Below are 24,423 nucleotides of genomic sequence, written 5' to 3'. Positions count from 1 at the left end.
CCAAGAGGGACTATGGAGGCAAAACAAGACAAAAGGTGGGCAACACTTTTGCTCTCTTTGCCATAACCGCATCACCGAACAAAAAGCTCCTAAATTTAGCACTGAAAAAATGAAGTTCGCAAAAAGCACAAAGTTCACATCTTCATTAAACAAAGTCGAGGAAAGGCTTGTCTCCATAAGAATACCTTTTGCACAAATTTGCCAATTGACATACGAAGCCCAACTTGGTTTACATGGTAGTGTTATAAATGTGTTTGCTGAAATGGAAAGAGCTCAAACATTGATGCCCAAATTCATTGACAACAATGCAACTGTCACAGTCGCCATAAAATGCCGACTACGGTACAACCACAACTACACTAGCGGCCTTGTACAACCAAACATCACCATGCGTGCATTGCACGAGCTGTTGGAAAGCCCGATGTACAAACAAAATAATGTCTAGATAAACTTAGAGTGGTTGAGGCATATCAACAATGTGCAAAGGGCCGAGGCGGAGAAGAGTGAACCTGGGGAGGCTAATTGAGAGGAACACATGGAAGAAATCGACGAGACAAACACATTCGTTCACGGGGTATACACATCACAAAAGAAGTGGAAACTGCTGCTATCTTGCTTGCTTGAACTAAGCAATGAACCAACTCACCAAACAATAGCAAATGCAGCAAATGATGTGCAGTATATGATTCGGTCAGACCTAGTCACAATGGCGCAATACTATGCGCACAAGTTTTGAGCTTGCAAGATACTCCTATGGCAAGACGAAACCATAATAGGGCCAGTAAAGGACTACTTCTTTGTTACTAAGTTCCAAAACAGGGGTAGTCGGCATGACCACATACTAGTATGGCTTGCAAATGCACCAATGGACGGGAAAAGTGATTATGTTGCCATTGCAAAGTTTGTCGACAAACACATCATGACAGACAATTCCAAGTTGCCGTCAAGCCTTGTAAACATTTAGACGCACAACCATAGGAAGACGTGCATGAAAAATAGCAAGTATTGCCGGTTTGGTTTTCCATGGCCTTTGTTAGGAGCAACCTAGATCTTGATCTCCCTTCGAAATGACCCACTCCAACACATACACAAAACAAACTTCAAGAAAGTGTGCACAACTTTGCTAGACAAAAATACGTTGGTGCTAGATTTCGACACATTTCTTTCAAACCTCGGCATGGCAAATGAAGAGTACATTCTCGCACTACAAAGCAGCATCAAGGAACCAATGCTATTATGGTGAAGGGAGCCAAAAGACATACACACAAACAACTTCAACCCAACAATTTCAAAATTGTGAGAAGCAAATACAGATATTCAATTTGTCATTAACCCTCACGGGGTAGCATCGTACTGCACATCATACATTACAAAAATAGACAACGAAACAAATGAGGCAGTCAAAGCAGCAATCACACACAACATTTAGAATAACATACCTGAAAATGAGAGGATCAGGAAGGTGGGCAACGCCATACTGAACACGCAGCTCATAAGCGCACAACAAGCAGTCTACCTTTGCTTCTCGCTCCCCCTGACCAATGCAACGAGAGAATTTTTGTACATAAACACTAGCCCCACGGACGAAAGAACACTACTGCTAAAGAGATGATCCGATCTTTAGAAGTTGGACCTAGGAAGCACATATATCTTCTTTGTCGACATTGTCTCGAAATACATCAAGTGTAGCATAGCATTGGAAGGAACTTGCCTCGCTAGCTTCGTCAGCCAATTTAACTATAGAAACGATAACGCAAAGCAAAGAAAACGATCTAGAGTAATCTGATTTAACAACTACAACAAGAACAGCTTCAAGTGCAACGATAAGAACTACAGAGTCCGGGAAGTTTGACATCCAGAGAGAGATTCGCACAACCAAGAATCCTAGACCACCCCAACAGAACTATCAACAACCAAACAATGTGCTGCCAAATGAAACGTGCTACAAAATGTATCGACAAGCAAACATTGAGCAACGTGCAATAGTGGGCGACATTTTGCGAAAGAAAAGACTAAGGCCAAACGAAAAGGTGCACCTATTCTTATATGGCAATGCAGGTTCCGGGAAAACGTTCACAGCCATGCTCATTGTGCAGGCACTTCAACGTGTGTACTCCCACAGGGAAACAAGTGATAGTCAACTCCCAAGAGTGCTTCTACTGGCCTACATGGGTAGTGAGAGGGATAGGGGGAAGCACAATACATGCAGCGCTGCACTTACCACTGTTATCGAGCATGTACATAACACTCTCTATAGACAAGCTTTAAAACATATCCGCCCGATACAAGAACGTGGAGCTCCTGCTCATTGATGAAGTTTTGATGGTGGGGATAAACACGTTTGTGGTGGCAGTAGACATGCGCATGCGTGAAATTAAACACAACCACGACAAACCATTCGGAGGTGTCAATGTTTGGCTATCGGGAGACCTTTCCCAAGCATGCCCGATAAAGGACTCCTAGGTCTTCTCCCAACAACCAAAACAAACATCAATAGTGGGCTCTTTTTGGAGAACACACATACGCTACATCGAGCTTAAGAATCCCATGAGACAACAACAAGGACCTTTCCTGGACCTCCTCAATAAAATACGGATAGGAGAACAAACAAATGAGGACATTGCCATACTGAACCACTTGTACAAAAGACCTATTGCGATAAAACACAATATCCCCCACTTGTTTTACACAAACAGAGCCAAGGACGAACACGACGACTACATGTACGAAACGATGTAGGGGCAACCACAAATACAAAACATGCAACAAGAAAATCAAACACAAAACACAAACACAAACACAAACACAAAACATGCAACAAGAAAATCAAAATCCCAAGCTATTGACCACAAACACAAAACATGTAACAAGAAAATCAAAATCCCAAGCGACGCCAAGAAAACTGGTGGACTGGAAGCGCAGCTTAAGCTGAAGCTAGGAATGATTATTGAAGTATGTTCGGGGAACTTCGACATCGGTGACATAATAATTAATGGAGCTGATGGAATTTTCAAAGGCTCTGACACAAGCAAAAAAAAAAGGAGTGGTTTGGGTTGAACTCACCAACAGAAAGGCAGGACGGAGGGCGCGTAATGAATACACAAACATTTACAACGACCAGACACCCATCAGTTATTCGCCACTATTTCAAATCACTAGAGAGTTTCAAATTGGGAACAACTAGCTCAATAGTGGACCACTCTTGCACTTACATCACCATTTGCAGCACAGAGAGAAAAATGATTGAGTGCCCAAAAAACGAAGAACTGCAACCACCATATCAAGGGCAAAAAGGCATACAATTTGAAACACCATGTACATCTCCAAGGGAGGCCAATTGAACAAAGTTCAACCTTGTTTGCATACAAAAGGGTACCATTTAAAGGGAATATTCTAGACAAAGGACACATTTTTTCCTTTAAGAATTCACAGATAAGTGACTTTTAAACTAGGCCTTGAATGCACGTGATATAGCAAATTTACATATAGTGAACCCCCCAAGCTTGTTTACGAAGCTTAACCTGCTCACTCGCTCTGGCCCTTTGTCCCGAGAGATCGAGCTGTTATAATAAGTAGGTGTTAAGAGTTGGATGGTCCTGACTACTTTAAATTAAATGCAACCTACCTTTGGACTTGACAGAGGGGTGTCACTAACTCGTCGTAGACGAGGATGGTATGAAACTCCAAGCCAGCTTATTCGTGGATGGGCCATTGGCAGGCCGGAAGGAGACCGCCGGCAACTGGGAGTTAGCCCCGTAGCTTGAGGAGGTCAAGGGAAGCCGCAAGGCATGTTGTGACCGGTTACCTTTACAGCAGGTGATCATGGCCGGTGTAGCTGTCATTGTCTTGGCAGGCCACCCAAACATATAAATGCAAAATACAAGTCCATTTTGAAAAGATACATCCGAAACACGATCATGTCGTTGCAGAGTCGTGAGAATGAATACAATGCTTCTGCTCTGAAAAAACCCGTCCAGCAGCAGCAGGCAGCACCCTTGGTTGGACAGATCAAGGAGAAAGGGTTCTCCTCAGTCAGGAGCGCGGGATGGAGCCGCGTTTCCGTTCCTGAACCGAGAGCTACCCCATTTCCCGTCGCGCGCCATCGCTCGGAAGGCCCGGTAGTCTATTTAAGCCTGCGTATCGCAATTTGTACATTCTGTTAGCGTTTGGCATTTATTGTTACGTGGACCGAAAAGTTTTTGGTCCAATTGGCTGCATGCGTAGCTTAAGGTCAGATTTTACGTAGATTTTTACGGGGTTTGTTCAAATCATTCCTTGTTTCTTTTTATCTTTAACATTTTCCACCTTAAGATAGGGTTGTGTGAGGCTTAGGTCGAGCACACGTTTATTGAAGTCCTGGTTTTTTGGGGGCATTACTGATGACATTTTTTCTGTATGAGAATCGCAACAGCACTGGACCCCTGTAGTCGGCAAACCTCCTGCAACTACTGAAGAGGATACAGATGACGCTAATGAAGAAATTCTCGCAGTCAAGGCACAGCCTATAGAAAGAAAGAAGAAAAGAGAAATCGATCTCAGTATCTGGAAGCAGAAAAGCAGTACTAAGTTAGAAGTTAATCCAAACTTAGCACCAAAGTCCGATATATTTCCTGATGCTGAAGATGGTTTCTCACAACAAATCTTCAGCAAAGCAAGAATTTTGCCACTGCCTAGGGGTCACAACAAGGAGGAGACACATAGGACAGATGTATCAACTTGTAGTGAGCCTAAGGGGGAGAGGATGGACACCTCATGCAAGCCAGATTCTGAGGACAAACTATCTAGGGTTGGCATAAAAGCAGAAGAAATAGAGGCACAAAATTGGTCGACCTTGCAATCAATGACAGATGAAGAAATTGTAGCAGCACAATCCGAGTTGACAGAGAGGCTGCGGCCAGATATATTGGAGATGTTGAGGAAACGTGGCATGGACAAAGCTAGAAGACGTTCTGGAGTTCTCAAGACTGATGAATATGAAACAGAATCTAGTGATCATGCTACTTCAAATAGAGCTAGTGGAATTGCATCTAATGAACTCATGTCCATTGTAAATGCTCCCAAGGACATAAACAATGAAACGAGTGAACTCAAGGAGACTCATGTTACAGGGATGGCAGGGAGACAAGGACCAGACCACCATTTCAGAGCATCAAACACAGTACCCCAAACTCATTCAGCAGAGCCTTGCTATTCTTGGTCTGATAGAGTTGAGGCTGTCAAATTTTTTAGGTTCGGCATGGATGGAAGCGTTGTTCATGATTCAATGACCACGAAAACATCAGCAGGTGATCTTTCAATAGACTGTAAATCTCCTCTACTTTGTTCAGTAGGCCTCTTTTGTCATTGTCTGCAATTGCAATTTTCAGGACATGTATGTCTGATTCCTTTGCTCTGCAATTGGCCTGCTGTATAAGCATTCAAATTCTAGACTCTCTCAGAGGTATGGAGTTTGCCAATTTCAGAGGAAATAATGCCACAAATGAATGATTTCCTCGTGACAATTCTACAGGGTTAATAGGAGTGGCTTTCGCTCAGGATACCATGAGACTTCCCTTGTTGGCATCATGGACATAGAGTAGTTTTCCTCCATGCTGTCGAAAAGAGTATTCTATCTTGCCATTTCAGACCACAAACTTTAAAGAAATCGCAAACCCAGAGTTTGCAAAGCAGCTGCAGCAACTTTCTTGCAAACCAACTCTCCAAATGACCAATACACCAAAACTGTAAACCGACGTAAACCAAAACTGAAAATCAAGGTAGTAAAGAGCACGATGCTCTTTGGAAAGTGCCTATCGATTTACACAAGCCTGGTTTACCAGCCCTGGCAAGACACGTTTAAATGCTCATTCTCCAAGTGCGGGTTGTGCTTCACCCTAGTCTTTTGGAACTAATCTAGACCTGTTCCTTATTGGTTGCACCGTTATCAATGAGGAGTATGTCTGAATGATCTTTTACCAAACCCCATGCCACTTGACTATGGACTAAAATGTCATCATTTTTTCGAGAAGTTGCAATAGTGTTGGAATCTTGGACGTTTTTGGAGGCTTTTTATTGCTGCTGGCAATGGCTTCCTTGCGAAGACATTATAGCATCTCCCTTTGGAGATGTCTTTGCTGAGTCATCAAGAGTTGGAAGATCTTTCTTTTGCCCAGCTGGGGTGGGGCTTTTTCGTCTTTGCCTGAAATCTCTTTTGGAACCTTTATGTTTAAAGTCTGTGGTTGGTCCCACTTATTGGGTGACAAGTCCCAGCACTCCTGAAACCTCTGATCTGCAAACAAACACACACAACGTGAGAAACTGAGCAGGCTGCTCACCACCCAACCATGACATCTACGGGATGTGATCCCGAATCAGGAGATGTCCCCTCCGAGCCACGAGCTGAGCTACTGGCACGAACTCCCAACCAGATCCAAACCAGCCTGGTGTCCCATACCACCAGGTGGCGCTGTGAAGCCTTGGATCTGCTACTGGGCCTTGGGCTACGCTAAGATGCAGGCGCGCGTCCGCGACTCAATCCAGGATTAGACCTAGCACCTGGGAACGAAACTTGCTCCCATCGGCTCCCTAAGAATTGAACCCCTGGGCCCCTTTTATAGACTCGGGCCCCAAGCGCCAAAAATAGCGAAGACCTCAAACTGGTTCGTACCCTTGCCACTCAAGCCGAGAATCAAGCCTGCCTAGCTCTAAGCCTCCCCAGGCTACCTGAGCTAGTCTTGTGTACCCAGTACACGTCAGATACCAATCCGTGCACATGACATTGGGGAAGGGCTGTTTCTTATCTATCTTCATGGCAATGTCCCAAGTGCTTTGGGCCAATAATGTCGACTTCATCTTGTATTGAAAGCCTCAAATTTTCTCCAGTAATTATTGTTTACTAAAAGCTTGAAGTTTAGCAAATTGTCCCACAAATGGAAAACATGCTAGTGTTTCATCTTGATGGTGCAGAAAGATGTGCCATTGCATCATCATACTGCTCTTGTCAGAAGTATGGTTCACTGCCCATGTGATCCCCCAAATGAGGAAGACAAAGGGGGTGGACACCTTGGGAGTTTGGGGTGCACACAGTCTGCCATACGGGCAGCAAGCATGGCTGCTATATGGGCAGATGCATGAACACATGTCCATGATAGGACTTTGAAGAGAAATGGACAGGAGATAGCACACGGTTGAAGAGCAAAGCTGAACCGAATTGCACGCATTTGAAAATACAGTCGAGGGTTTCGTAAGAAATCCTAAACCCTAACTGAGATTAAATCCTAGGGTGACCCATGGCATGCACATGTACAGACCTAAAATTTTTATTGACTTATGAGCTAGAGGACCCTAAATACCTCAGTTCAACTGACGTCAGGTTCTAAATCAGATGCCTTTACCTAGAGCTATTGGACCTTGAACACTGCTGTATCTCAGTCCTAGTGACCAAAGTCACTTAGTCTTTGACAACCCAATAATGAAAATGATTATAACCAATGAGGGTGTTATCCCAACATTCTCCTTCGTAATGCAAAAATGGTTGCGATGACATCGAGACACGAACAGACTGAAACTACTTAATTGTTAGAGGCATCATATGCGTCATCGATGCCCCTCTGAAGAATCAAGTTGTTCTGGAGACCAAGGAGATGTCTGCAGAGAAATAACTTCTGCTGTGGTAGTGGCTTGATGGAACAAAGGATCATCTATACCTGTACATCCTCAATTTTCTCTTAGCGATACTTGATGTCAATGTGTTTGGTTCTAGCATGATCCACATATTACCCGGGTAGCCTTAATATTCCTGCCTCTGCGTAAGAAAGGGCAATAGTGTTCTGCTTTTTGCTCACCCAAGATATGCTCCCATTGCTGAGTGAAAAAGTGTATCTAGTTTCTTGACCTTGTTGGCTCCCAATCATTGTCACAAAACCCTTGCAGCTGTAGGGTTTTTGGATTTGCATAAGAAATCCCAAAATGCATAGCTCTCTTGATGTACATGAGGATCCTTGTCACTAAAGGCTGGCTTTGGGATGTTGGGATGTGTCATGTGTTGACGTACACAACTGACATCATAAGAAACATCTGGCGTAGTGGTCATCAAATAAACTAGGCTAGGCTGCCCACCATGAGCTGCATGCATATAGTCCACACCTGGCTGCTGTAAATCTACATCCAATTGCAGTTCTATTTCCTTGAGTGTAGGAATTGGCTTGCTATCTTGCACGTGAAGCTTTCCAGGAAACCCTTACCATACCTTCGCTGCCTCAAAGATACCATTTGCCACAGGGGCCATGAGAAGTGTGCTGCCATGAAGAGTACTGTCCTGACAGTGGTGGCCTGTGCAATTGTCTTAGGGAAATCTACCCCCTCTTCCTGGGATATCCCTTGGCAACCAACCTTGGCTTGTACTTATCAATGAACCCGTCTTCTTAAAATTTCTATTTTTGGCCCAAACTGTGTTGGTGTCTTGATAGCCTACGGTATCTGAAGAAACCCTTGCCTCAACGTTATGAATTCAGCTAAGCCTTAGGGCAAACACTTAGGAACTCACTTGGGGCATTAACATGCTTTTTTGTAAACCCATTTGCATTGAACCACAATCTTCCCAAATGAGATCAACTAGATCCCAAGCTCCCAAGTGTGGTTTTTATTGATGGCATCCATTCTTTTAATGCGCATGCTTGTCAGTCTGCATAAATGTTTGAGCTACATCATCATTGGAAACATGCAACATGCATGCTGCACTTGCACTCTGTGGGGGACTATTGTATTGTTGGTGATTTCTTCTCTTGTTGCCCTCAGGCAAGCCCTGAGTTTTGGCATCCTCTAGTGTATTCAGATACCACTTTGACAAATTCTCTGGTCTTGTTCGATCTTTGGTTCCTGCTCATTTTGTGACTTATCCACCCCAAAAGAGGGCTGCATATTGGAAGTAGGATAATGAATTTCTCTCTGTGAACATGACATCTTTGCTCAATATAATTGACTCCAAATAGTACAGCGTAATAGGCTTGACGAAGATAATGACTCTCTCTTTCTCTCTCTGAGATGACCTCTTTGCCTATTATAATTTTCTTTGACTTTATTGTTACAACCTGCAGGCTCGACTCTGCTCAGCGTGACTGCCTTGTCATCCAAATTTTCTCAACTCTTTTGGCACATAGCATAACATATGCGCCCAAAAACTTTGAGATGCAACACACTAAGCTTCTTGCCTGACCAAGCTTGTTGGGGTTGCAAAACATGCTGATTTCTTGGTGTCTATATTCTCTTCCTTCGTCACCTCTCAAAATCTTGATTTTTCTCATGGTTTCTCTTTCAACCATGGCCTTGAACTCTTTAAACTTTGAGGAAGTTTATGATTTCGGGCTAAGAAAAACTTTCCCTGAGATTAGTAATCAATGAAAGCTAGGGCATATTTCTTGCCACCCAATGAAGTTGTGTTCATTGGCCTAAGAAGATGTGAGTGCACAAGATCAAGGGCATCTATAGCTATCTTTTGTGAAGAGAACATTGTTTCCATGGCTGCAATTCGAAAGTAGATTTTTTGAAGACCTGGCACATTTTGAACTGTTTTTAAGTACTTCCCAGATTTCTCTTGTGAAGTAAAGATAGGAAGAGTACCACTGCATTTTACGTCCAACCACAACCATTTGCAACCTCAACAACAACCTTAATGGACTGATTCAACAACATCCTTAATGGACTGATTCAATGACTCAAACCAATTCTTTGTTTACATGTGCTTGCTAAAAGAGCTCACCTTAATTCTATAGTAGGCCTGGCTGTCCCATTTGTTCACAACTTATCATCTATTACCATTCTATCAATGAAATTCAATTTGTACAGCAGAGCTCATCGCTCAAGCTGGAATTCAATAAGGAATTAACATTTATCCAGCCCATCACAAGTTTCTGTGCTAAGTCCAGCCCATGACTTACATTTGCGCCAATTCTGAGAGGTGTTCTGCTTCAGTACAAAGAGCTTCAGCTGATCCTGGTCCTTTACAATGACTAAATGTGAATTTCTAATGTAATGGTCAAGGTTGCAGCAGAGTTCGAATTGTAGCCCGTTTGCAGGGTCAGTTATCATATGTTAAATGATTTGCTTGCTTTTGATCTTGTATGAGCAGCAGGGAAACACCAATCATGATTGTTGTTTTGTCTTTGGGGCAGGCAATCTTTCTCAGCAGATTATTCACAATGTGGCTGAACGTGATTTTTTGCGCACTGATGGAGATCCTATTGCAGAAGGCTATACAATAAAGGAAGCAGTGACACTTGTTCGAAGCATGGTTTGCACTCCCCCTTTTGCAGTAATGTTATTGCAGGAAGTCTGCAAAGAATTACTCTTTTGTGTGCTGCTTTAATAGTCTTCTTGGCATTTTATTGATTAAAATATGGCAGTTGGTGTAGTCTAAAATGTTACCTCTTGGTGATTCAAATTTGATCGTGATGGTTTAAAGAGAGCTGAGGCATGCTAAGTTGCATAACATGGATTGTTTTTTGCTAGATTGGTTTATTCATCGTATCTCTTTGGAAGTCATGTCCTATGGGGTTTTCTGGCACTTGACCTTTTTGCTCCAAGCGAATTTTCTTCTAATGGACCATCTTTGATCGTGCTTGTACAATTTTAACTATAGGGGAATTCATATATGAAGGTTGATCTTTGACCTTCTGTCATGTGCACGGATTGGTATCCAACGTGCACTGGGTACACAAGACTAGCTCAGGTAGCCTGGGGAGGCTTAGAGCTAGGCAGGCTTGATTCTCGGGTTGAGTGGCAAGGGTACGAACCAGTTAGAGGTCTTCGCTATTTTTGGGGCTTGGGGCCCGAGTCTATATAAGGGGCCCAGAGGTTCAGTTCTCAGAGAGCCGATGGGAGCAAGTCTTGTTCCCAGGTGCTAGGTCTGATCCTGGATTGAGTTGCGGACGCGTGTCTGTATCATAGCGTAGCCCAAGGCCCAGCAGCAGACCCTAGGCTTCACAGCGCCACCTGGTGGTATGGGACACCAGGCTGGTTAGGATCTGGTTGGGAGTTCGTGCCAGTAGCTCAGCTCGTGGCTCGGAGGGGACATCTCTTGATTTGGGATCGCATCCCGTAGATGTCATGGTTGGGTGGTGAGCAGCTTGCTCAGTTTCCTCACGTTTGGTGTGTTCTTGTGATTGCTTGCAGAGCAGAGGTTTTAGGAGTGCTGGGGTTATGTCAGTGAGAGCGGGAAGAGTGGAGGAAGGGAGCAAGAGAGTGAGAGTGAGAGAGAGACACACTAGTGTGGGTGTGAAGTGATGAGTGAGCCACACCACAAACTCACTTATGTTTTATTAGGATTAGGTTTACCCTATGACTGTCTTAGGTGTCCTATCTTTAATTCTTTAATTAAGGGTAGGCAATGTGCCTTTACCCCAACAACCTCCCACCTAAAGGCCAATGTGCCTAAAGGGGAGAAAAGAATAAAAATACAGCAATATACAGTTACTGTATACAAGACCATAAAGTAAGAATGGTCTCATCCTAATCCCATGATGTGGCGGCAATGTGCAAACCGCTCTGTAGGCAAGCTCTTAGTGAGCAAATCTGCAGGATTATCATCAGTATGTACTTTCACAAGCTCAAGACGCTTGTCTTCCAGTACCTCCCTGATGAAATGATATTTCACTTCTATGTGCTTGGTCTTCTGATGAAAGACCGGATTCTTTGCCAACATGATAGCACTCTGACTATCACAATGCAAAACTGGCATATCTCCTGTAATGCCCAAATCTCCCACCAGCCGAGGAAGCCATATTGCCTCCTTGCAAGCCTCAGTGGCTGCAACATATTCAGCTTCTGTGGTTGACAGTGCAACGCATTTCTGCAACCGAGACACCCATGATATAGCACCTCCTGCAAATGTGAAAATATAACCGGTAGTAGACTTCCGGTTATCTGCATTCCCTGCATAGTCTGAATCTGTAAAACCATGCACCAATGCATCCTGCCTACCATAGCATATGCACAAGTCTTTGGTACCTTTGAGATACCTCAAGACACCTTTCACTGCTTCCCAATGCCGCTTGCCTGGATTTGCCATATACCTGCTGATGACTCCCACCGCAAAAGCAATATCCGGACGAGTGGCAACCATGGCATACATCAAAGATCCAACTGCAGATGCATATGGAACCTTGGCCATTTCAGCCTTATCATCATCTGATCTGGGGCTGTCCTTACTGCTGAGTTTTAAATGTGGAGGCAACGGGGTACTAATGGACTTCCCCCCCTTCATTTTAAACCTCTGCAGTACTTTGTCAATATACTCTTTCTGTGACAAAAACAAAAGTCCCTTGGACCTGTCACGAGTAATACGCATGCCAAGAATATGATTTGCATCACCCAAGTCTTTCATGTCAAAAGACTTATGCAGTTGTTTCTTCAAAGCACTAATCTCATGCTGAGATTTACTGGCAATAAGCATGTCATCCACATATAGAATGAGTAGCATTAAACTGCCATCCTTTGCCCGTTTGGTGTACAAGCAATGATCGGTCTCACACCTATGATACCCTTGGGACTGCATGAAGGCATCAAACTTCTTGTACCATTCTCTTGGCGCCTGCTTGAGTCCATACAAGCTCCTTTTGAGCTTACACACAAGCTGCTCTTTCCCTTTAACAGCATATCCCTCTGGCTGACTCATATAGATCTCATCATGGAGATCTCCGTGAAGAAAAGCTGTCTTCACATCCATCTGACATAAATCCATGTCATCATGAGCAACAAGAGCCAACACTGCTCTCAAAGTAGTCATCTTGACTACAGGTGAAAAAATCTCATCAAAGTCAATGCCCTTCTCCTGCTTAAATCCCTTGGCAACCAATCTGGCCTTATACCGAGGTAAAGCATTTGAATCCACTTTGACTTTGTAAACCCACTTGCATGGCAAAACCTTTCTGCCTGCAGGTAACTGCACCAAGTCCCATGTATCATTCTGAAGTAGGGAGTCCATTTCTGACTGCATGGCTTTCTCCCACTTCTTTTTCTCTGTTCTTCCCATAGCTTCCTTGAAGCTGGAAGGCTCACCACAATCTGTCAGCATAATAAAATCAGCCACATTATTGGCTCCTGGAACAAACCTGGCAGGAGGCCGTTGTGCACGGGTGCTCCTCCTCACAAAATGTTCCGGATTAGGCTGCTGTCCAGCGTGTTCTTCATGCATGACGGGTGGCTGTACCACCATATCTGGCTGTTCTACAGCCCCATCTGTTGGCACATCCAGTGGTGCATCATTGGCAAAATTATCTGGCTGATTTTCAGCCTGTATACCCTCTTGAACAGGGTGATCTGCAGCAGGCTGCTGCTGCATATAAATGGGCATTCTTTGCTGTCCAACATCATCATAAATAACCCTCCTGTATTCCACAGGTTGCACGGGTTCCTTGTGTACACTATCTTCTTTAAAGATGACATCATTGCTGCGTATAATCTTCCGTTTAACGGGATCCCATAACCTGTACCCCATTTCACCTTCGTCACCATATCCCATAAAGATGCATCTGATAGACTTTGGATCCAGTTTGGTGCGGAGATCTTTGCGTACATGAGCAAAGCACTCGCAGCCAAATACCCGTAAGTGCTTATATGAGGGTGGTTTGCCAGACCACACCTCCTCTGGCACTTTCAACTCCAAAGCCTTATTTGGTGACCTGTTAATAATGTGAACTGCTGTTTGCACGGCTTCTGCCCAAAAGCCATGGGGTAATGCAGCATAAGACAACATACATCGAACCTTCTCCTGAATAGTTCGATTCATCCGCTCACTTGCACCATTTTGAGATGCATTATGAGGGGCTGTGAGTTCTTGTTTGATGCCCTTAGCTTGGCAAAACTGCACAAAAGCATGTGACACATACTCACCCCCATTATCGGATCTGAGGCATTTCAGCCTACGACATGTCCGATTTTCAACCTGAGCGACAAACCTCTTGAAAGCATCTAGGGCATCTCCCTTATGCTTCAAGAAATAGACCCACACCTTACGTGTGGCATCATCAATGAAAGTAATAAAATATTTGGCACCCCCTAGTGATAACTGTGGCATCTAACACAAATCAGTGTGCACTAGATCAAGAGGTGCTCTATTCTGGGGAGATCTCCTCTTATGAGGAGTCACAGAATGCTTGCCAAAAATACAATGATCACAAGTAGGCAAATCTGAAAAAGAGAGAGGCGGCAGATAACCCAAACGTGACAGTTCTTGCATTCCTTTAACAGACATGTGTCCCAACCGGCTATGCCACAATGAAACCTTTGGCAGCTCGGTTATGGCAACAACATGATTACCCACACTGGAAACATAAAGAGGGTACAAGGTATCACTCTTAAAACCCTCAGCCACTACAGTCTGGCCATCAGTAATCACCCATTTGGAATCCCCAAATGTGGTGTGGTAACCACTGTCATCTAATAAGCCAGTGCTAATCAGATTTTTCTTGATTTGCGGCACATGGCGAACACCATCAAGCATAAATGACTGCCCATCAGGAAATACTATCTGTATACTGCCAATCCCTGCAATCTGACATGCATAGTTGTTCCCAAGATGAACAACTCCATGAGTACCTGTGTAGGAAGTAAACCACTCCCTATGAGGTGTAACATGAAAAGAAGCACCTGAATCCAAGAGCCAGGTGTGCATGTCATGGCCATCAATAACCAAAGCATGTGCTATTACAGCAGAAGAGCATAAAACATCATGTATGTCATTGTCACTGTCCTCTGCTGCAACATTCACTGCATCCAAGTCATCTGCCTTGGCCTTGCCTTTGCCTTTGCTTGCATTTCCTGCATCCTTTGTTTCAGCCTTCTTGGCTTTCTGATCCCGTATGAACTTGAAGCACTTCGACTTCACATGTCCCTTCTTGCCACAATAAAAGCATTCAATGTCCTTTTTGCCACGGGACTGACTACGGGATTTGGACTTACTAGCAGATCTCCCCTTCTGCTGAGTCCTGCCTCTGTCCTGTACCTGCAAAGCACTTGAAGACTTGCTGCCCGCATTATTCTTCCTGCTCATCTCCTCCATAAGAAGAGAGCTCTCTACATCAGCATAAATAAGAGTGGCATTTGAGTTTGACAGGGTGGTCTTGAAAGTGTCCCAACTCTCAGGAAGAGTACACAACAAGAAAGTAGCCTTGAACTCCTCATCAAGGTTCAACCCCTGTGCAATCAGCTGTGTAAAGATAGCATTGAACTCACTCAAGTGTGAGGTCATAGCTGTACCTTCCTTCATGCGAAGATCAACCAGCTTCTTCAGCCAATAAACCTTACTGGCTGAGCTCTTTTGGGCATATAATTCTTCTAGTCTTTGCCATAGACCATAAGAGGTCTTTTCAGCCTGTACATTGAACACAAGAGTGTCTGAAATAGTAAGCATGATAGCTGCCCTCGCGGACAAATCAAGCTCTTCCCAGTCATTAGCTGCCATATCAGATGGCTTGACACCCTTTACCCTTATGGGCTTAGCAATCTTCTTTAACAGAAGGACATTCAAGCACTGTTCTGCCCATAATGCATAGTTATGTGCTCCTTCCAGTTTCTTTATGTTCAGAATTGAAGAATCACCTCCTCCTGATGCTATATCAGATGAGGAAAGTACCTGACTCCCTGGAAGTAAAAAAAGACTGAATAAAAGTTCTGATTTCTCAGAAAAGCCTGCTCTATTCAAGAGACAGAAGCACTCTCAAAGGTGCTGTTTTTACTGTCAGTAAAATCTGCAGCAAAACAGTAAATGTCCCTGCAAATACTGTACCTTCTGACAAACTGTTCTGAGCTCAAAGAGGCATAAAAACAGTAATTTCAGACTGCTGCTGCTGCTCAACAAGAGCTTAACAGTGCATAATTATCTGACAAAACCACCAACACTGCTGTAAACACTGCTGTACTGACTGTACTGATCACTTCTCCCACCTCAGATGAGGTATGTCACTGACTCAAATTGCAGAAACCACTTGACAAACACCCCAAAAAAAAATGACACTTCAGCCTGTCACAAAACCTGCAACAGTAAATGGGATAAATCCCAAGCAATCACCCTTATACCAAGGGGAGAAAATGCAACTGAAGATCTCTGTTGGTAACCCAAGTGCTATCAAACAAAGTCTGGGCAAAAGCCCCTTGATCTGACACCTGAATCAAGTGGAGAACACCTCAACACTGAGGTAGCATGCAATATAAAATCTCTCTGACACTTGTACCTGACAATGTGTAATGCATAGGCTGCCCCTGTGTACTCAGTAACAACACAACTCACAACGTACAGACACCAAGAAGAAAATCTTTTGAGCACTGTCAACGATGGGCAGTTAGGGACCGAGTAAACTCGATGCGCCCTGACCAAGCGTGGCTCAACTGAGATTTTCAAAGTGCGTACAAAGAATGTGACCTGCAACAAATGTCACCAAATGCACTGCGGAAATAAAGCAAATGTGTGCTCCCTGGCTACACACTGCCTCAAGGCATATACTGCAAACACATCCAGGCAAAAGCCCTTTGATAAGATCACCCAAAACTGAGAATTTCACTCAGTAAAAGCATAGAAACTCCTGCTGTACTTCTGTCCTTCTTGCAGCACGCTTCCCCCAAAAAAAAAATTGAGACTTTGCAGCAAAAAACAACCAAGTCCTGCTGTTTCTGTACCTTGCTGGTTCGACGCCAACCCAGTGTACCTGCAGACGGACTGTCGTCCGTACCTGGCTGTGAAGGACTGTCGTCCGTACCTGTGTACGGCTGTCCGTACGACTGTACGGACAGTCCGTACAGCTGATGTAAGAACTGCTGTAAAACACAGCAGCTATGCTGCTGTACTGCAGCAGGCTGGCGACGCCCACGCCCTCTTCAAAGACCTGCAAAAGGTGCAGATGTTGTACGAAATGCGCCGAAATGCGCCCGCGACCACGCCTTGCAGCTGCCGTACGAAATCGCCCGCGACAAACTGCGCCGCCTGCGATGCACACACCCGCGACCACCGTATCCACTTCAAAACGCGCCGCCGTACGGCTCTGCGCCCTGGTCCGTACAGTCGTACGGACGACGTACGGCAGTACGGAACTGTCCGTATGTCCGTACGGTATGGATGAGAAAGAGGTAGAGGGATCGATGGCTCTGATACCAGTTGAGAGCGGGAAGAGTGGAGGAAGGGAGCAAGAGAGTGAGAGTGAGAGAGAGACACACTAGTGTGGGTGTGAAGTGATGAGTGAGCCACACCACAAACTCACTTATGTTTTATTAGGATTAGGTTTACCCTATGACTGTCTTAAGACAGTCATAGGTGTCCTATCTTCAATTCTTTAATTAAGGGTAGGCAATGTGCCTTTACCCCAACAGTCAGTTGGTATCAGAGCCAACTCCTGAGGTAGGAACTTCTGTTGCGAGAATTTTGGACGATTTTTTTCCTCTCTAGGTATGCCCTAATTTCAAAATTCGTGCTCAAACCCTGCAAGTGTGTGTTGGTTCATTGATTAAGGGAAGTGGTATTAGATTGGGATAGAAGGAAGGAGAGAGAGAGACTGCAGGGTGATTTTGCATTTATGGAAATATCCTCAGACCTATTTCAATCCTTGAGAGGGCTTTGCGCAATTGATAGTCATTTCAGTTCTTATTGGCAGAAAGTCCAGGATGGGAGCTCCATGGTTGACTAGGACTCAAGGATTGTGCCACCTACGGTACAGGCAGCGGGAGGTCAGTGGATGATTAGGAACGGCTTGCTGTTCCGGAATGGAAAGATATGTGTACCAGATGTTTTGGATCTTCGATCCAAGATTCTCTGGGAGTATCATGATGCTCCTAGTGTTGGACATCCAGGTATACATCGGACTCTGTCTCTTGTGAAGCATACCTTTTATTGGCCTGAGATGCGTGCATTTATTGAACACTATGTGGTAGGTTGCCGGTATTGTTAGGTTACTAAGGTAGAACACCTTAGAAGCGCGGGTTTATTACAGCCATTGCAAATCCCGGGTAATAAATGGGAAAGTATTTCCATGGATTTTATTACTGGTCTGCCAAGAACGCGCAAGGGTCATGACTCCATTTGGGTCATAGTGGACCGTTTGACAAAAATGGCTAGATTCTTACCTACTAGAACAACTATTTCAGTTGTTCAGCTGGCTCACGAGTTTGTGGACCACTTGTTTAAGTTGTATGGTTTGCCCTCTGACATAGTCAGCGACAGAGACTCGAAGTTTACAAGTAACTTTTGGACACTTGTTTTTGAGAAGTTAGAAACTACTCTAAGTATGAGTTCCTCAGATCATGCACAATCTGATGGCAGTACAAAGAAGGTCAACCAATTGGTTGAAGATATGCTTCAGGCATATGTTTCTAAGAGATAGTCTTCATGGGAAGATTATCTCCCTATGATAGAATTTGCTTATAACAGTGCAAAGCATTGAGTACTGGTTATAGTCCTTTCATGCTTATGTACGGGTTTCAACCTAAGTCACCAGTTATGGTTGGGTTAAAGGGAATCCAAAATGATGCTGCAAAGACATCCTTGCTAGACATGCAAGAAATGTTGCAGTTCGCCAAGGGGTCTATTAGAAGTGCCCAAGATCGGGATAGATTTTATGCTAATAGATATCGTTCACCTAGAGAGTTCTCTGAAGGAACGATGGTATATTTGCGTATTCCCAAGGAATCCAAGAGCGTAAGTACTGGTTTGGTTACGAAGTTATCCCCCAGATATCGTGGTCCGTTCAAGGTTATTAAAAGAATTGGACCAGTTGCATATAGACTAGAATTGCCTCCTGATGTTAAAGTACATCCAGTATTTCATGTCAGCAAACTGAAATAATTATTGGGTGTGGATGATCAACTTGTTTCTCCTCAAGAAATAATAGAAGTTATAGATTTAACTTTTATTCCACACGAGCCTGCGAGTACTCTTGAATTTCGTGAAAGGCAGATTTGTAATCGAACTATCACGGAATACAAGATCAAGTGGAAGGATCGTGTTGAGGAGGATGCAACATGGGAGACATTACAGAACCTTCAGAGGACATTCCCGGGTTTTTTAGCGAACCCAGGAGTGAGTTCTTAGAGGAGGGGAAGTATCATGTGCACGGATTGGTATCCGACATGTACTGGGTACACAAGACTAGCTCAGGTAGCCTGGGGAGGCTTAGAGCTAGGCAGGCTTGATTCTCGGGTGGAGTGGCAAGGGTACGAACGAGTTAGAGGTCTTCGCTATTTTTGGCACTTGGGGCCCGAGTCTATATAAGGGGCCCAGAGGTTCAGTTCTCAGAGAGCCGATGGGAGCAAGTCTCGTTCCTAGGTGCTAGGTCTGATCCTGGATTGAGTCGTGGACGCGCGCCTGCATCATAGTGTAGCCCAAGGCCCAGCAGCAGTTCCCAGGCTCCACAGTGCCACCTGGTGGTATGGGAAACCAGGCTGGTTAGGATCTGGTTGGGAGTTCGTGCCAGTAGCTCAGCTTGTGGCTTGGAGGGGACAATTCGGGCATCCCGTAGATGTCATGGTTGGGTGGTGAGCAGCCTGCTCAGTTTCCTCACATTTGGTGTGTTCTTGTGTTTGGTTTCAGGAGTGCTGGGGTCGTGTCACCTTCGCTCTGTCATGAGGTTTGAAGGCTGACTGTTTCTTGTGTGTCTTTGGGATCTAAGTTAGCGTGCTATTTTTTAGTGTGATCATTGCACCTTACGTCTCCATCCAGCCATTTTGAGCCCCATTTCAAATACTTCAAAACCTAGAGGGCATTGCTTTGTGTACTAAGTATGCAGACACATTGTTGGAGGAATATTCTGTTGCACTATTAGGAATGTCAGGATACAAATGGAGTGTCAGAAAGTGGTTTTTAATGAGATGAGTCTATGCTTGCATCTACCCTACTCATGATGGAGAATCATAAAATATCACCGCAATGAGTCCAGTACCTGTGACAGTCTGCATGAATATAACATCCAGTCTCTATCTGTCGTACATCACAATTAAGAGGTGTACACGCATTATTATATTGCACACTGTAATGTCAATCCAAAATACTTATTCTTCCTCCACATTAAAGCAATTGGATCATATCTACCTCTATGAGTGTTGCAAACTTGTGGACATGTCGTACGTAGAAACTATTTGTCTGAGGGTTTGTCACAACTACCTCCCTCCCTCCAAGTAACAGATATTCTCTTCAGCTTGCTGTTGAATCTAACTTCTTTGAGGGAATGTACTTGTTTAAGAGGAACAGAAAATAAGCATTGATCTAAGTGGGAATGTTCCATTTGGCTTGTAGGTCCCTGCACAAAGAGCCGTGGCTCTTCGACTGCTTGCAAAGGTACTGGAGAAGGCCTTGTCAGGTATCCAACAGAATGACGGTCAGGCTTCAGCTCTTAAACCAACGGATTACGTAGACTGGCAAGCTGTTTGGGCTTATGCGCTTGGTCCAGAGCCAGAACTTGTTCTAACTCTCCGGTAAGTATTCAGTTTTGAGGTTTTGACTTGCTATGTTATATCATCACATTATGAGCTTATAGTGAGGTTTTGCCTTTCTTACTGGTTTTCTGTGTTTGTTAATGATGTTGCTATAGTCTTCACGAATTGAAGTTCCTCGAAAAGCCGAACTCATTATCTTTTCAAATCCGTGCAGTTCTGTTGCTCTAAAATAGGCAAAGTTTTATACTGCAATGTGAATCTCCATGCATTTTGGAATTGAAGGTTTCTACTACGTTCATTATACCAGTGCGAGCCTTGGATCAGGTTGCAGGGTGTAATATCAGCTCAAAAATCTGAGAGGAGTTGTGCAATTCCTTTTCTTTTAAGAATATTGCTTCTATTTCAACTTCCCTCTGAAGGAGAGGATACTGTGTGGGTGTTCGTTATTCTTTTTTCTTTCTATGGAATGTGACCAGTGTCTCTCAAGAAACAACTAGTGGAATTATAATTAAAGTTAATATCATATTCTGCCAAGTACCTTCCCAAAGTACTCTCATTAGCTTACCTCTGAGTTTTGGAGCACATACTCCAGTCATTACTAGTCAAAAACTCAGATCTTGTATCAAGGTGGTCCTTTCCACCCTCATCCTCCATGATGGATACAGCCTCATCCTCAACATGCTCTGAGCAACCTGTGTTACCCTCTTCATCTCCCAAGGAGCCTGGGTTTTTTCACCATTGCTCAAAATCAGACATGAGCACTATCACACCTGAATCTATCCTACCAATCAAGGCACTATTGGATGTAGTCACCAAGAATAACTGCCCTTGTACAACATTAGCTGAGTGGTTGACAGAATCATCTCCCTTGGATTGGTCCTCCTTTTGATCAGCCTTCTTCCGGCAATCTCTTTGCCATCCGGGCATATCATAGCGGTAACATTTCTTTTCTTGCTCTCTCCATTATAGGACCTGTCCTTTCCTTTCTTCATGAGCTTGCCTTTATGTCCCCCCTTTGAACTAAAAATCGAAAATCCCTAATAATTAGTCTCTCTCCAACCCCCCACCCCAAAAAAAATAAAAATTATTCAATTAACCTAAGTAAATTGCCCCCCCCCCTCTTCCAATTTGAATGATTAACCTAAGCTAAACGGCCCCCCAAAAATTAGTCCCCCCCTCCCTGCTCAGCCCACCTTCACCCGCCCTCTCACTGCCTCCTTTCCTTCCCCTTTGACTCCCGCCCTCTCACCCCCTCCTTCCCCTGCCCTTCGCCTCCCACCACTCCCTGCACCTCTCTCTCTCCCTAGTCCCTCTCTCTTTCCTTTGCCTCTCCCTCCCTCCTCGCCTACTGCTGTCTCCTCTACCTCTCATCGCCTCCCCTCCCCTTGGTCTCCCCTCTCCTCGCAGCCCTTGCTTGCAGCCTCCCCTCCCTCTCACCTCTCATTAGACCAGCCGTTCCACTCACCTCAGCCGCTTATCAACTCAGTCCCTTGCAATAGCAACTACAATGATGAGTGTAACTCATGACGCCGCCAACTCAAATTCGAGACTAAGCATCATCTTTCGAGCGAGATAGAGACAGTATTACCGTTTGGTCTGCTAGACATTTGTTTGCCAGAACGAGGAGCGCTACTAAACATCTTGTTTAAGGGCAACTCCAAGGACTTCTAGTGGAAGTTTCTCAAGCGATGAGTCCCTTCTCTCATCAACACCAACTTTGACACTCCAATTCTCGCACACTATATGGCATTCATCACCAGCCACCACTTGACCTCTCGTAGCTACCCTAGCCCCACCACGTGCATCGTTCACCACCGATGACATCACACACGCAGCTCTGAAGCTACATAATGGCAAGCCAAAGATTATGAGGGGCTGCATGCTGAACACATTGCATATGGATCAAGTACCCTCGCCCCGATTTTGGCAAAGATTTTTAACGAAGCACTCTCCATTGGCTTTCCTAAAAACCACCCTTAACACCATCCCGCCTATTCACAAGGCATGCGATCCATGGGTCCAAAAAACAATAGGATCATTGTGATTGGACATGTCATGTCCAAGATCTATGCCTCAATGCTCGATACACACATTAGCCAATTTGCAGAGAGTGGGAGCTACTAGACAAGCAGGTTTTCACCCTAATTATGTGACTCTAGATCACATTCTCACACTCCCAGGTGTCATTGCGGAGGCTAGACAAGGAGACAGAGGGTTTGTTGCTACTTTGTGCATTTTAGCAAGGCTTTGATACAGTGCCCAGGGCCTATCTCATCAAACGCCTGTAGGATTTGGGATACGGTCAGAAGATCATCTAGGAAGTCATGGCACTTTGTGAGAGGGTCTCTGGCAAGGTTCAGACAACTACAAGATGGACAAAGAAAATCATGACCATTATCGGGGTCAAACAAGGGTGTCCATTATCACCAACTCTATTTGGCCTCTACATCAACCAGGAGGGGCAAGCTTATCTCTTGACAGCTCCTTAATTTAAATTCTCCTCTATATAGACGATGTGGTCTTACTCTCCTTTTAGCTGAGGGCCTCCAACGACACCTGGATGCACTCCACACCTTTTGTGAGAGACATCAATCTTGGTAAAACCAAGGTTATAATCTTTAACACATCCAAGGTAGTCATGCATAGAGAACAGTTCACCTTTGACCGGTTAGCGGTAGAGATCATTGATCTTAGACATATTTGGGAGTGATTTTCTCAAACCCAGACCAGCAATGCAGTTTCGACTAAGCAGGGGGTACGCTGCGCTTGCTAGGATTAAGTGTCAATGCTTTCACTCTCATTTCAGGAATCCATGGACCAAATCTCTTCTCTTTGATTCTTTGGTCTGTCCAACTGCATGTATAGCATCCCAAGCTGCGGTCTTTATCTATGAGAGGTGGATTGGCCTTTGGCTAGAGGCTCCATGTTCTTTGACTAGCACCGATGATCAACAGTAAGCAGTCCGTCCCACACCATATTGTTTTTTATTGAGTTCAAGGTCCCTCCACTCAGTAAGGAATTTTGGTTCCTCGACCTCAGGACAACAAAGGTTACCATGGATGGCCTTATCCACATCCATGGCATTAGCAACTAAGGAGCATCAGAGATGTTGGTGTACCTGCACATGCAAATGGTTTACGAGCCTTGGACAGACTACGTCCTTTTCAGTACAGTCTTCAGGCTCCCTCAATTCCGCTCAATTATCAAGAGGCTAATCAAATCATTCGAGAGGATCTCATACAACTACACACATACAAGACTTGGTTGGCACCTACCAAGCTTCCTGTGAAGCTCGGTGTCATGTGCACGGATTAGTATCTGACGTGTACTAGGTACACAAGACTAGCTCAGGTAGCCTGGGGAGGCCTAGAGCTAGGCAGGCTTGATTCTCGGGTTGAGTGGCAAGGGTACAGTTTGAGGTCTTCGCTATTTTTGGCGCTTGGGGCCCAAGTCTATAAAGGGGCCCAGGGGTTCAGTTCTCAAGAGAGCCGATGGCATCAAGTTTCGTTCCCAGGTGCTAGGTCTGATCCTGGATTGAGTCGCGGACGCGCGCCTGCATCTTAGCGCAGCCCAAGGCCCAGTAGCAGATCCCAGGCTTCACAGCGCCACCTGGTGGTATGGGACACCAAGCTGGTTTGGATCTGGTTGGGAGTTCGTGCCAGTAGCTTAGCTCGTGGCTCGGAGGGGACATCTCCTGATTCGGGATCACATCCCGTAGATGTCATGGTTGGGTGGTGAGCAGCCTGCTCAGTTTCTCACGTTGTGTGTGTTTGTTTGCAGATCAGAGGTTTCAGGAGTGCTGGGACGTGTCAGTTGGTATCAGAGCCAGCTCCTGAGGTAGGAATTTCTGATGCGAAAACTTTGGACGATTTCTTCCTCCAGGTATGCCCTAAATTCGAAATTTGATGCTGCAAGTTCTGGTTGGTTCATGGGTTATCGGGGGTGGTCAGGATGTAGGGAAAAGGTAGGAGAAAGAGAGAGCGTGATTCGGAATTGCTGAAGGGATTAGGTGAGAGAGGGTTGAGGCGTAGCTAG

At 44.7% G+C, this 24,423-nt stretch overlaps 1 protein-coding gene across 1 annotated transcript in view; it reads left to right on the top strand.

The window, feature by feature from the left end:
- The first annotated feature begins 3,668 nt into the window (after window positions 1-3,668).
- IYO (RPAP1-like, carboxy-terminal protein) overlaps window positions 3,669-24,423 on the top strand; it is a 43,752-nt gene continuing 22,997 nt past the window's right edge. The window contains exons 1-4 of the mRNA XM_087394189.1: window positions 3,669-4,118; window positions 4,412-5,285; window positions 10,149-10,267; window positions 20,249-20,427. Coding sequence (XP_087250315.1) covers window positions 3,918-4,118; window positions 4,412-5,285; window positions 10,149-10,267; window positions 20,249-20,427 — 1,373 coding nt within the window. The 5' untranslated portion in view covers window positions 3,669-3,917. The remainder of the gene's footprint in view (window positions 4,119-4,411; window positions 5,286-10,148; window positions 10,268-20,248; window positions 20,428-24,423) is intronic.

This window comes from Dipteris shenzhenensis, chromosome 23, assembly GCF_047967505.1.
Source record: "Dipteris shenzhenensis isolate YYH24624 ecotype China chromosome 23, Dip_SZ_1.0, whole genome shotgun sequence".
Lineage (NCBI taxonomy): Eukaryota > Viridiplantae > Streptophyta > Polypodiopsida > Gleicheniales > Dipteridaceae > Dipteris > Dipteris shenzhenensis.
This window is presented reverse-complemented; position numbering and strand designations above follow the sequence as displayed.